This window comes from Bos taurus, chromosome 2 (assembly GCF_002263795.3).
Source record: "Bos taurus isolate L1 Dominette 01449 registration number 42190680 breed Hereford chromosome 2, ARS-UCD2.0, whole genome shotgun sequence".
NCBI lineage: Eukaryota > Metazoa > Chordata > Mammalia > Artiodactyla > Bovidae > Bos > Bos taurus.
The window spans coordinates 16,824,642-16,839,033 of record NC_037329.1 but is presented as its reverse complement, the minus strand read 5'-3'; the positions used below and the strand labels follow the sequence as shown (position 1 = coordinate 16,839,033).

The 14,392-nt window shown below is 37.4% G+C and overlaps 1 protein-coding gene across 3 annotated transcripts in view; it reads right to left on the bottom strand.

The window, feature by feature from the left end:
• Window positions 1-14,392, bottom strand: part of CWC22 (CWC22 spliceosome associated protein homolog) — a 62,238-nt gene that overhangs the window by 37,063 nt on the left and 10,783 nt on the right. For all 3 annotated transcript variants that reach the window (XM_059877876.1, XM_005202288.5, XM_002685271.7), the window contains exons 2-4: window positions 8,072-8,207; window positions 3,002-3,069; window positions 1,564-1,674 (exon numbers count right to left, since the gene is read on the bottom strand). In XM_059877876.1, the coding sequence (XP_059733859.1) occupies window positions 1,564-1,674; window positions 3,002-3,069; window positions 8,072-8,098 (206 nt within the window). In that variant the 5' untranslated portion in view covers window positions 8,099-8,207. The remainder of the gene's footprint in view (window positions 1-1,563; window positions 1,675-3,001; window positions 3,070-8,071; window positions 8,208-14,392) is intronic.

The window sequence follows — 14,392 nt, the reverse complement described above, 5'->3', positions numbered from 1 at the left end:
TGTTTGAAATAATATGTCTTAATACATGGAAAAGAGTGCTTCTAGTCACCTACCCAGGTAGCTGTGGACAAACTGTTTTCCAACTGAAGCACAGTGACCTGAGTGACCGCCCCATGAAGACACAGCCTGTACCTACCAACACAATGTGAACAGTGGTAGCGGGAAAGTGGTTCCAAATAAAAACCCAATTAGTCAAAGGCAGGTGCTCTGAACTCTAGCCACTGCTTTGTAACTGAGTTGAACATTTTACATCTACAGGAAAAAGCAACTCATTTTATATCTATTCTCTGTAGAGAATAGCTACAGAAGGAATTTACTGACACTGGTTATGATTCTTCTGAGAAACACCAGGTAAAACTGCTTGTTGGCTGGTAAAATTGTGTCCTTATACACTTATAGTGTTTCTCCTTCAGAGTGCAGAAGTAATAGTCTTCTCAGTCTAAACAGAAATATTTCTCAAGTGTTTTTCTACTGTTAGCCTTTATAGTCTACATAATAAACAATGTGCTTACTTCACAGTGTGTGTGGATCAAATCAAACTTTGTATACAAACACTGGACTAGACAAGGAATTATAGTGAAGTAATACAGTCAGGGACGGATATAAACATAGGCTCTGGAGTCAGAATTGAGCTCAAATCTCAGTTTCATTATCTACTAGACAGATAACAGCAACCTGAGGTAACAATCAGTTCTAACCCACTTCCTTATATGTACATTGTGAGGTACAGTACCTAGTATATAGGAGTTTTGACAGCATTTGAGAAGGTCTGAGAATGCCTAGCTCACCAATTATGGTGGTAGCAGCTGCTCTTATTAAAGTGTCATTACGGTGACAGCAGATAAACCTGTCTTTTGGAGGTTAATTTAATCTGACATTTATACGGACAGGTTACATGTTAGAAAGTAAGCAGTGAAAAGGAAATTTTGGCTGCAGATATCAAATAATGCACTTGGTTCCAAACCATGGAGAAATCAGATTAAAATTCTAGTGTGGTATAGTCTAGGTAGTCATGGAATAGATGATATGAGAGAGACATCAAAAAGGATATAGAACTATGTGAACAAAAGTACATGGTAGGCAAGTTTTGGAAACCAGATGACTAATAAAGTGGGCAGTCAAGTTCTCTAAGACTCAAGTAAGAATAATTTATACTTAGAAAATGGTAACTTCATTCTCAATGTCCCTCTGCCATTATGTAAATTAAGATCATTCAATATCATAAATGACTTTCATTCAGTAAACAATCTCTGAAACTCATATAAGCCAATTCCTCATATAGCACAGTATAATGAATAAAAGCTTGAGACCTAGAGTCAGACAGACGAGGACTTGTCACTGACACACTTTTAAAACATGAACAAATGACTTAACTTCTCTAAGCTTCATTTTCTTCATCTATAAAAGGTATATATTTACTGTAATAAGAAGCTAATTCACATTAAGTCCTTATTAGAAAGCCTGGCACCTAAAAACATCCACTTAATGCTAGCTGTGACTATTATTATGCATAAAGAAAATTTAAACAAGTATGTTTCTATAGTTAAAATATGCAATACTAACCGTGACTCCATGCTACTATCATAAGAACGTTCTCTCCTTGAACGCTCATAGTCTGACCTGCTGGAATCAAAGTAACCTCTATCCCGAGGAGATCTTTCTTGTTCTATGTATCTAACACATAAAATAAGAAAACCAAAGTTACAAGTTGAAAACAATGATGTTATACTTAGAATAAGTCATATATTGGTAATAGTGATGTAACTCTATGACTGTACAAAGTCCTATCAAGTAGATCTTAACAAACAGATTATTTTGTTGACATCTATTCACTTAGTCATGATTATAAAAGCTTTCCACTGGTATGCAAAAAAACAACTCCTGGAATTCACTTAACCAAGCCTGACATCCTGGGCATACTGTCCTTAGCAGAAGATACATATTTGCATATCATATACAGCTTAGTGGGGACAAAGCTGTCCTCCTGCTGTCTAGCTGGCTCATTCTATCAAAGTACTGAACAGTGTCACTGGTTGGCCTCCATAAAATCCAGTTATTCCACTCCAAAAGGCTATTTTTCTCAGCTCCTATTCTTAAAGTCATATTGTTAGATATCTGTGAGAATGGATTGAATGATCAGCAAACAGGGATAGTTAGTATAAAATCTGCCTTTTGAATCTCAAAAGTCAATAAAGTCAGAGAACCTTAAGAGAAGTCAATACATACACACATGATAAATATACACAGTAATATAATCTATGTTTCATATGCATATCTACAATTTATTTGCATACACACATATGTGTGTATATGTCTATAGAGAGAGTTTCTAAACAATATATATAGGGAGGAGGTGATCCATGAAAGATAGTAAGTAGATGCAGAACACAGTAATTAACTTGTGTATAAAGCAAAGGTTTTTTGAGACAGCAGAATGGAATATGAACAAAGTACACAGGGAATAAGAGATCAGACAACTGGAAGAAAATCTAGAGGATGCTTCTCCTTTCATAAATTCTTTTTCAAGGTTATAGCTTACTAAGTGAAATAACTGAAGTCATACTATGAAGGCATGATGAACATTAATGGTAACATTTCTGGGCCTTTGAACTTAACACAGTTGTGGTAAGATATATATAAAAACATTTGAAAACTATAAAGAGCCATGTAAATATAAAGGATTAGTATTAACAGTAAAAGCACTTCAAAATAATGTGATTTCAACTAAACTTTCCATTTTATAAACTTCTATGCAGTATTTGACATATTAAAATTATTCTCCTTCACCTAAAAATTTTCATAAAAATCTAGAATTATTTACTAGAAATTCCTACAACAGTCATTCAAGGATGATCTGTTCTCAACCCCACTCAAGTAATATTTCCTGTAAAACCATCAAAAAAAGTTAGTAAACCTAAAATTAGAAAACTAAGAGCTAAATAATTTCTTAAACTTGTCAATAAAATTTTAAATGGTATTTAGAACACATAAAATTGTTTACCTGTCTTCTGGAGAGGAGGTCCTTTGATATGAATTATAATTTTCCCGTCTGTCATGACCAGAAGAATGCTTTCAATGGAAAAAAAGAGGGGGAAGGGAAATTTTAAAATTCTGTTAAAAAAACAATGACACATGTATCTTGGAAAACTGGAAGTGCTTTAAAAATTAATTCAAAATATGTTTTTAAACATAAAATAATTTATACTACCTAAATAGTATATAAGATAAAACAAAATTTTCAGGCCATCCCAGGTAAATGTCTGTGGCAGTTATGTTTACTATAGATCAAATACTGTCTTTAAACAACAACAACAACAAAAAAACCCCTCAAGGTTTACTAGAAGAAAATAATTCTTAAATTTTCGATGTCACTTAGCTAATATTTTATTCCTATGTAATGAGATTAAAATAGTGAAGAATCTGCCTGCAATGTGGGAGACCCAGGTTCAATGCCTGGGTTGGGAAAATCCCCTAAAGAAGGGAATGGCTACCCACTCCAGTATTCTTGTCTGGAGAATTCCATGGACAGAGGAGCCTGGCAGGCTACAGTCCACAGGTCGCAAAGAGTCAGACACCACTGAGCTACTAACACTTTTACTTTCAATAAGATTTAAATTTATGGAACACCATTTTCATAAAGGCCTTTCCTGGCGAATACCACGACCAAAGGACGGAGGTTTTCTGTGGTTATGCCCGAGTCTTCTATAACATTGCACTTATGTTCTTATCTCCTTTGGCTTAAGAAAACCATAACATTAGTCCAGGTTACCAAATCTGGACAAAACAAAAGAAACGGACTAACGTATTTATGAAAATTCAATTTTGTTTTCAGCAAACATTATTTAAGTGTCTGATACAGCCTGTATGACACTATGGTAGGCTGTAAAGATTTAAAAAATATGACTTGTAAAATATAGCTCCTAAGCCAAATCCTTTGAAGAATAACATACAAAAAGGAAACTTCAATGTAATATGAGGCTGAAGATACATGTCACAATGAGAGAGAGCTATGAATTATCCAGTTTAAGAACATTTCCTAATTTAAAAATCCATTTAAGATGCCAAAATATTTATAAACAGGTAAATTTTTAAACCACCTATAAAAATGTTCATATTGACAAGCTTATTTTTAAGAATTAAAATGACTTTAATTAACTGAAAGGAAATACAGTATGTTTTCAAAGAATCTTAATCTTGAAATCTAAGAACAAAATAACTCAAATAATGAGTAATTTGTTCCACATACTGACATGCTTGCCTCCTTAATGGGAAAAAAGTACATTCAAAAATTGAAAATTATACTGCAAAGAAATGTAAACAAGCTCCAACGCCGTCTTATGTTACTGCTGTCAGTGCCTCAGTCACGTCCAACTCTTTGACCCCACTGACTGTGGCCAAGCTTCTCTGTCCAGTCAAGAATACTGGTTGCCATTCCCTTCTCCAGCGGATCTTCCTGACCCAGGGACTGAACCTGGGTCTCCTGCATTGCAGGTGGATTCTTTACCGTCCGAATCACCAGGGCAGCCTCGCTCTTACGCTATGACTACTTAGCAACAGTTTGAGTCTATTATCACAAGTAAATTAATTGCTAATACAATCTCCTTAAGTATTGAATTTTTTGAATGCTGCTGCTGTTGCTAAGTCACTTCAGTTGTGTCCGACTGTGCGACCCCAGAGACGGCAGCCCACCAGGCTCCCCCATCCCTGGGACTCTCAAGGCAAGAACACTGGAGTGGGTTGCCATTTCCTTCTCCAATGCAAGAAAGTGAAAAGTGAAAGTGAAGTTGCTCAGTTGTGTCCAACTCTTAGCGACCCCATGGACTTGCAGCCTATCAGGTTCCTCTGCCCATGGGATTTTCCAGGCAAGAGTACTGGAGTGGGGTGCCACTGCCTTCTCCATGAATTTTTTGAGTAATATACACTAATTAGACTAATGTGTGCTGGTGAATAAACATGTGATCAAAATTTATAATTTAAGGTAGTCAGTCTGGCTATATTTTATACTGAGTGCAAACATCTTAAAGTCCGGTTTCTAATATCTATAACTTTTAAAAATTCTTTCACTGGGCAGGCAGCATAATTAAGTAGAATTGTTCTGCACAACATCTGTTGTGAGCAACTGTTCAATATGACACAGGCTTCCATAAAACTTGACATCAAGATCCTAAACCAAATATGGAGCACAAGATTCACGCAATTCATGGTAACATCAAACACAGTATTTACTTATTTTTTATAAGACACACCCGTTCCTCCAGCCTAGACACTCTGGGGGATACAAAAGATAGGAAAAACCTTCAAGGCGATTAGGATCTTAGAGGAGAGATGATTATAAAGATTTCTACAGTTAAAAACATCAGATTATATGTGAGACAGATAGAGAATAGCGAGGAGAAGGGGAAGGAGTGGGGAGAGAAAGAAAACAATAAAACTGCATTCTCTACTTTTCTTTTACAAAACATGACAATTATTTTGATTACATTAGGGAGAAGGCCTCAATTCTATGCTAATGATTTTTAACACATCTCCACAACATCTGTTGTGAGCAAGAGGGAGAAATCAAAAATACTGAAGTCATGACTCAGGATTTCATAAATGCGATCAAGTTAACAAATGACTGGCACATATAGTCAGTGCTAACAGGAGATCTTAAGTAGGACCAAGCACTGGGGTACACAGTACCAAGAGTGACAGTGAGTAAAGGGGAACTTGAACTGGGTTTCAGAACATTTTACTTAGTGAAAAACAAGTTAAAAGTTTGATCCAAATAATAAGAACCTGAATTTCCCTCTTTTCCTTATCACAGAGGTTGGATTCGAAGTCAGAGCAGTAGTTGATGGTAATATATTGTTGAAATTACCTTTAAAAATTCTCTAAATCTTTCTTTAAGCAAAGCAAATATGGTACACGGAGAAGTCACCTGTAGTCTCTGACAATGTAGACAGCAGTGCGAGGAGGTGATAGGAGCAGGAAGCCTGTGTCCAGAGGCTCTGAACATCCCTTAGGCTCAGGGAACAAGTCTTTAGAACAAAAAGAGAGGAGAGGCTGGAAGAGTTAGGGAACTTGCCTCTAACCGACTAAGGAAGCTACGTAAAGTCAATGGAAAAATAAGGAATCGTCAGCTGAAGCCTCCTGAACCTTACAGATGAGGCCTCAGAACATCAAGAGGATCTGAGGTAAGAATGGACCCAACCCAGCTAGTGGCCAACAAGATGGAGAGACGAAGGCAAATGAAACTGAGAACTGGCTGAAGAGGGTTGAGCCACTAACAGTGAACAGCTTGCTGGGGACATTTCCCAGAAGATCCATGTGGACGACAAAAGGAGCACGTGGAGAGGCCCCGTCGAGAGAAACAGGAAGAGGACTCTGAGAAAGACTTTTCGCTCTGTGTAAAAGGCAGAGACTGAACTGAGTGCTCTTGTCTAACATGGCTCAGTCAAGAGCCAGTTCTGCACAAGGTCTCCTTTCTCCTTAGGTCCCCAGCTCCTACCACAGTCTGCCATCTCCTAGGCCCACAATTAAGTGTTTAACTGTCAGTGGACCAATGAATACAGGTTCCAAAGAGGCAGTATTCAGAACGCTATATGAGGAAGGTATCTACTGACAGATGGCGCCAGCTTCTGGGACAGCGAACGCCCTGTCAAAGGAAATATGTAAGCACAGGCTGGATGTCTACCTAGGAGGGAGGACTGGACAGTGTCTTCTCATACTCAAAAGAAGTTTGAAGAGATGGCCACAGAGCCTGTCTCGGTCCCTAAGCATACCAATTCATTTTGTTAAGCATTTATGACACCTCAAGCCTGGTACCTAGTGCCTGCTGTTAAGGAGCTCCTATCTCACACTAAAGTAGGTTTAGGGGTGCAGAGGTGGTGGAGGAGCGGAAAGGAGAAGTGTCTGTCTTTATAATCAAATAAAAATCCACCTTCCCCTTTACTGACTCCAAGATACAGGAAGTAATGTGCCTGCTTGTAGATCTATGAACTACACACATTGGCAAGTAGATCTGTGCAGCTGAAATGAAAAGGAAGGAGAATGGTTTGCTCTTCCACAAAGTCCACTCAGAGTCAGAGGAACAGGTCTGAAGCAGATGGAGTTACAGTTCTTGTGACCACTCTGACTACCTCTACTATTCTACTATTCTCAGAACCTGCTCAAGCCACACTGGACTCGTCAGTTTTGCCTCTGCTGTTCCCTTTGCCTAGCACACTCCTCTCCTAGACATCTACTGGGCTAACTGCCTCATTTCCTTCAAATGTGTGCTCACAAAAGCCCCCTTGCACTGGGCCCTCCCTATTGAAAGCTGCATCATCCAATTGCTACTGATCAACCTTACCCTATTTCTTTTCTCCATAGCACAATCTAGCATTTAACACTGTGAAAACACTATATAATCCACTTACATATTAAGTTTATGATCTATTTGCTTTCTCCACCACTAGAATGCAAACTTTACAAGACCAAGGAGTCCTGTTTTATTCACCATTTTACCAAAAGTGCTCAAAACAATCACTGGGACAAAGTAAGAATTCAGTGAATATTTGGTGAATAAACGAATGTATAATGTCTAAACTACAGCACAAAATAAGTAGCCCATTTATGCATCTGCAATATGCAACAAGAGGTTCACTTGTAGACAGACATGCAAAAACTGTGACCAACTGAGAAAGCAGACAATCATCTTCCATTTTATACTCATGCAGGAAATAATGCTCTTTAAGAAGAATGGCGGAATTTCCTGCTGTTTGTTATTTTTCTTTTATACATACATGCTCACTCATATATACTTTCTTGATTTACACACACATGCACACACTCATACACATGCACGCACACACACACACACACACACACACACACACACACATCCTCCTCCACCCCTGTATGTTCTCTCAACCAACCACTTGACCATCTGGCCAAATATCTAGAGTTGAAATTGTGTTAAGTTCAATGTGTGTACGACACAACTCTACCGTCTGATTCTACTGTCCTAATTACAGAAATGCATTTTTGTTTAAAGGGTAGATGAACGACTACAAATTTATGTTCTTTATTATAAGTTTCAAACACTTACCTTTATTTGTGCCACACTGCTTTTCATTTTCTTTTGCCAGTTGATCTGATATGTCAAAGACTCCTTAAGCCGGCCCAAATAAATACCAAACAGGATGAATTCCTTGACAGTTTACCTTTCTGTCTGCAAATGTCACCTGTAAAATATACCAAAATAAGCCTTTGTTAACACTAATAAGTGTGTAAAATAATGACGTCATTATTTTGGTAATTTTTGAAAAATGTTGAACTCAAAGTTATGTTCATACACAACTGCCATTCACGTATTTTATAAGAATTGCATATCAATAGTTTATAATTTAACCCACTCCAGTGTTCTCGCCTGGAGAATCCCAGGACGGGGGAGCCTGGTGGGCTGCCGTCTATGGGGTCGCACAGAGTCGGATACGACTGAAGTGACTTAGCAGCAGCAGTTTATAATTTATGGTATGGTGTAAGGTAATGAAATCACAAAAGTGAAATAGAAAAAAACATTAAAAGAGGTAGAGAATATAGAGTAAAAACTGTGCTCAGCACTAAAATAACTGAAAACAATTTTAAATAAATCTAATTTGAATTGGAGAAAGGATGATACAGATTATCTCGTCCAATCCTTCATTTTAAGGATAAGAACACTGTCAGATAAGTCATTTCAATGTTCTAAGTTATAACAATGTTCTAAGCTATAAAACAAGCTAGCAGCAGACTAGAAACCTAGCTTAAGGACACCTGACTAGGTATTCTTTTCACTGGACCACACACACAAATAATCTAGGCACTATAAAGTACAGTGATACAGAGTTGCCATCACAATGCAGTTGAGGAGGTATACAAATCACTAAGAAAAGTCTCCTTTACCATGGTTATCATGCTATCTAGATTAGTAAAAACAAAATATAGCTGATTCTTCACAAATGTATCTATCTACAAAGTATAACTGCAATCTAAAGCATATTATTGCTCAGGGACTCCCAGAGCAGAGAAAGCCAGAGAAGGGAAGTCCCATGTGCTCAATATACTCTCCCAAATTTCTGACTACACCTGCACCCATACACATACTAAACCCACACACATACTGAACAGAGTCCCGCTCAGGATCACAGAACTGAACAGAGATGTGAACAACTCAAGAGACAGATGGGTTCAAGAGATAGAATTTGCAACTTAAGCCTTATCAAATAATCGCCTAAAGGGTCCCCATTCCTCAGGGGAATACACCAGAATCCAAAGTCTTAACAGAATAGTAAAACGTCCACAATATAATTAAAAAACAACTTATCAGATAACTGTGGCCCAATCTTGAGAAAAAAGACAATCAAAGAAAACCAATACTGAGACACCAACCCAGATGCTGAAATTAGCATAAGAGGTTTTCAAAGCGTAGTCAAAAGTGAAAAGGAAAACATGCTTGTAAGGAATAAAAATATAGAAAATTTCAGGGAAAAAAAAAACAACCCAAAACAAAAAATGAACCAAAGTGAAATCCAAGGACTGAAAAATACATGAAGCAAAAAAATTCACTGGACATACTTAAGAGCAAAATGGAGATAAAGGAAAGCCAATGAGTTTGATGTAAAATCATTAGAAATTATCCAATCTAAAGAATAGAGAGAAATTTTAATGAACTGTATCAGGGATATGTGGGACAATATCAATGGGCATTGTGTAATTAAAGTACAAGAAGGAAAGAGAGAAAGAATGGGATAGAAGAAATATTTCAAGAAATAACAGCCAAGATATCCCCAAATTTGATGAAAGACACAAATTTACAGATTCAAGAAGCTTGAGCACTCCCCAACAGGATTAAGAAAACCACATTTACACAAATAGTTATATATAGTAGTCGTAATCAAACTGCTGAAAACTAAAGATAAAGAGAAAATCCTGAGAGCAGCAAGAAGAAAAAAGAACACATTATATATGGGGAATAATTCAAATTATTTCTGACTTTTCTTTAGAAACTAAGGAGACCAAAAGACAGCAGAATAATCTTTAAAGTGTTGAAAGATTAAGAAACTGTTAACTTTCAGCAAAAATAATCTTAAGAATGAAGATGAAATAAAGGATTTTTTCTGACTGAACAAAGCAAACAAAAACAACTAAGAGACACTAAGAGAATGCATCACCAGCACACCTGCACTGCAAGGAATGCTAAGGGAAATAATCCCAGATAGAAGTATGGCTTTTCAAAAGGGAAAGCATAACACTGGAAATGGTAACTCTCTCAAGAAACATAAAAGACTACTTTTTCCTTTATCTAAAATACACAGATCTGTTTAAAGCAGAAACTGTGTTGGAGAAGACTCTTAAGAGTCCCTTGGACAGCGAGGAGATCCAACCAGTCCATCGTAAAGGAAATCAGTCCTGAATATTCATTGGAAGGACTGATGCTGAAGTTGAAACTCCAATACTTTGGCCACCTGATGCAAAGAACTGACTCATTTGAAAAGACCCTGATGCTGGGAAAGACTGAAGGCGGGAGGAGAAGGGGATGACAGAGGATGAGATGGTTGGATGGCATCACAGACTTAATGGACATGAGTTTGAGTAAACTCCTGGAGTTGGTGATGGACAGGGAGGCCTGGAGTGCTGCAGTCCAGAGTCGCAAAGAGTCGGACACGACTGAGCGACTGAGTGTATGTATGCAGATATATGTGGACTAAAATGGACCTACATGAGGCAAGGTTTCTGATTTTTTTCTGAGGCAGTACAATATGAACTCTAAGAAGCCTGTGAAAAGTTAAGGACAGACATGATATTCTCTAAAGAAATGACAAAAAAATGCAAATAAATATAACTAAAATGTCTACAGATAAATTAAAATCGAATTAAAAAAATAATTTATAAATGCAGGAGAGAAGGAACAGAACAAAAAACAGAGAGGACAAAAAGAAAAAAATAAGATGGCAAACTTAACTAACTCTATGAATTATGTCAAGTATTAATGAACAAACATTTCTAATTAAAAAACAGAAGCTACTCCTCCCTCACCTCAGGTGATACAGCCCTGAAGGTATTATAACCTAGTCTTGGCTGGATTTTAGGTCCCACTTGCCTCCTCAAAATGACTTACACAATGTGTATTTGCCATACACAAATCACGATTCTTTTCAAAGATTCTGTTTTTACGGCTATAAATGTATAGAGGTATAAAACTCAAAAAATTTTATTCAACAAACTTTTGCCCAAAGGTAATGGTATTTTTTTTTAACCTCTACATCATTATATCCTAGTATATCCTTATCATCCAGTATTATTTATACATACATTTATTCAATAACAACAAACATTTATTGTACTTGTATTTTGCCAGGCATCCTTCTAAGAACTGGGTAGATAGCAACGAACAATCCTAACACATGAAGCTTACTTATGAATTTATTTATAGATTAACTTATAAAAAGTAAAGTTAATTTATTTACAAAAAGTAAATCTATAATGATAAGCAAAGCACTCAGCTACTAATAAAGCAAAGTGGCTGGATGGGTTTTTTTTACACATGTCACTTCAGATTATTACTTAATACTGTAAAACAAGATCCCAAAGTTACTATGTTAACAAAAAAAAAAGTGGAATATGAAAACCTGCATGGCTGGAGAATTACTTGTACATATATTGGGACCCACCTTACTTACTTAGAAGATCTGTATACAGGGGTGGAGGTGGGGTTGGGGCGGGATACCTAGGCACACTGGTTTTACAAAGGCATCCCCAAGGTAATTCCAATATACAACTCTTCCTCAAGATTTCTCAGCTTTCCAATTCTGGAGGAGAAACTGGTTATCAATTTGTCTTAAATCATGAGTCAAATACAAGACTCCACAGCTTATCTACTTTGTAGTGAAGAATTTAGGACATAAACCATTTGAAAAGGGAAACATAAATTTCAAATATTAATCCTTAACTCACTGATAAAAAGCACATACATGTATGTAAAAAACAAAAAGCAGTATCAGTGCTTTTTAAATCTGAGAAATTCTGGGCACAATTATAGGGAGAAAATTCTCACTCATAATGCACTGATGGCCAGAGCACAGGCTTTTTGGAGCTTAGGACATCAGCCATGATAATTAAAGTAACAGTATTTACTATAATGGGCTTCCCAGGTGGTGCTTTTGGTAAAGAACTTGCTGCCAATTCAGGAGATATAAGAGATGGGGGGTTAGATCCATGAGTCAGGAAGATCAACCCACTCCAGTATTCAGAATCCCATGGACAGAGGAGCCTGACAGGCTGCAGTCCATAGCATCGCAGAGTCGGACATGATTGAAATGACTTTAGCATGCATGTATCTTCTATAACATGATCACAAACACAAATTTAAGCACTGAACTGGAGTCATGCAGATGAAAAAATATGTTCATGAAATAGTTTTATTATCCTTAAAATGAAAATAAAACATGAAAAATTGATAGGGCAAGAAAAGAAAAAACCTGCATCAGAATTCAGTCTTCCTATGTAAACTAGATATGTATCTGATAACAGTAATTGTTTCAATGATTATGTACTTTTCAAGTTAAAAAATGCATATACATAGACTGGCATAAACAGTAAAAATTTTCTTGCCCGTAGGCTTAAATATCCTATTAACTGTGAGATCTGGAACATATTTAATGTAAAAATTAAAAGCCTAGAGAACTGTTAATGTCCTTACTATTCATAATTTGTCCCTACTCCCGGGATGATACTATACAATACCTCAATAGAGGATTCTATTCTCTTCTATTTTAATAATGTTGTTATACAAATTAATTGGGGCTTCCCCGGTGGCACAGTGGTAAAGAATCTGCCTGCCAATGTGGGAGACACAATAGACATGAATTGGATCGCTAGGTCAGGAAGATCCCCTGGAGTAGGAAATGGCAACCCACTCCAGTACTCTTGCCTGGAAAATTCCATGGACAGAGGAGCCTGGAGAATGACAGTCCACGGGGTACGACTGAGCACGCACGCACAAACACACCCCGCTGGCACCACGGATTAACTGAGTCACTTTTTGTCCATAGGAGCTTCTGCCCCTTCCTTACATTCACCAAGACTCCCTCTGTGAACTAGGCTCAAGAACTGAATTGTCCAAAATGAACCTCAAAAGAATCTAATCTAAGTAAAAGACTCTGCCTGGTACTCTTTACTTTTTGCAGGGAATATGCTGGTGGATACTGCTGCCATCAATCACCTGTGACTCATTTTCAGGACTTCTCTGATCCAGAAGGGGAAAACACAGAAGACAGAACAAGGCCCTCCTTCAACAGACGCTAGACACCAGTCACTGCCACAGACTCATTTGCATTATTTTTGTCCTTGATCCTCTTATTTTTTTTTCCCCTCTCTGCTAGCTTACACTTCTAAATCAGCACTATACAAAAGAACTTTCTGCACTAATGGAAAGGTTCTTTTTCTGTACTGTCAGTAGCCACTATACCAATACAATAGTCACTGGCCACATGTGGCTATTGAGAACTTCAAATATACCTAGTGGAAATGAGAAAATTTATTTTATATGATTTTAATTAAATTTATATTTAAACATTAATAGCTACATGTGGCTACTGGTTACCATACTATACAACACAATTCTAAACGATTAGTAGACACTAGAGGCTTTTAGTCAGGGCATTCTGAATCCTTGTTTTGACAGTCTCCAGATACGATATGCAAATTTCTCCAAGCCAGGCTTCAATAATACATGAGTCGTGAACTTCCAGATGTTCAAGCTGGTTTTAGAAAAGCCAGAGGAACCCGAGATCAAATTGCCAACATCCGCCGGATCATGGAAAAAGCAAGACAGTTCCAGAGAAACATCTGTTTCTGCTTTATTGACTATGCCAAAGCCTTTGACTGTGTGGATGACAACACACTGTGGAAAATCCTGAGAGAGATGGGAATACCAGACACCTGACCTGCCTCTTGAGAAATCTGTATGAAGGTCTGGAAGCAACAGTTTGAACTGGACATGGAACAACAGACTGGTTCCAAATAGGAAAGGAGTACATCAAGGCTGTGTATTGTCACGCTGCTTATTTAACTTATATGCAGAGCACATCATGAGAAACGCTGGGCTGGAAGAAGCACAAGCTGGAATCAAGATTGCTGGGAGAAATATCAGTAACCTCAGATATGCAGATAACACCCCCTGTATGGCAGAAAGTCAAGAACTAAAGAACCTCTTGATGAAAGTGAAAGACGAGAGTGGAAAAGTTGGCTTAAAATTCAACGTTCAGAAAACTAAGATCATGGCTTCCAGTCCTATCACTTCATGGCAAATATATGGGAAAACAGTGGAAACAGTGGTTGACTTTATTTTTGGTGGCTCTAAAGTCACTGCAGATGGTGATTGCAGCCA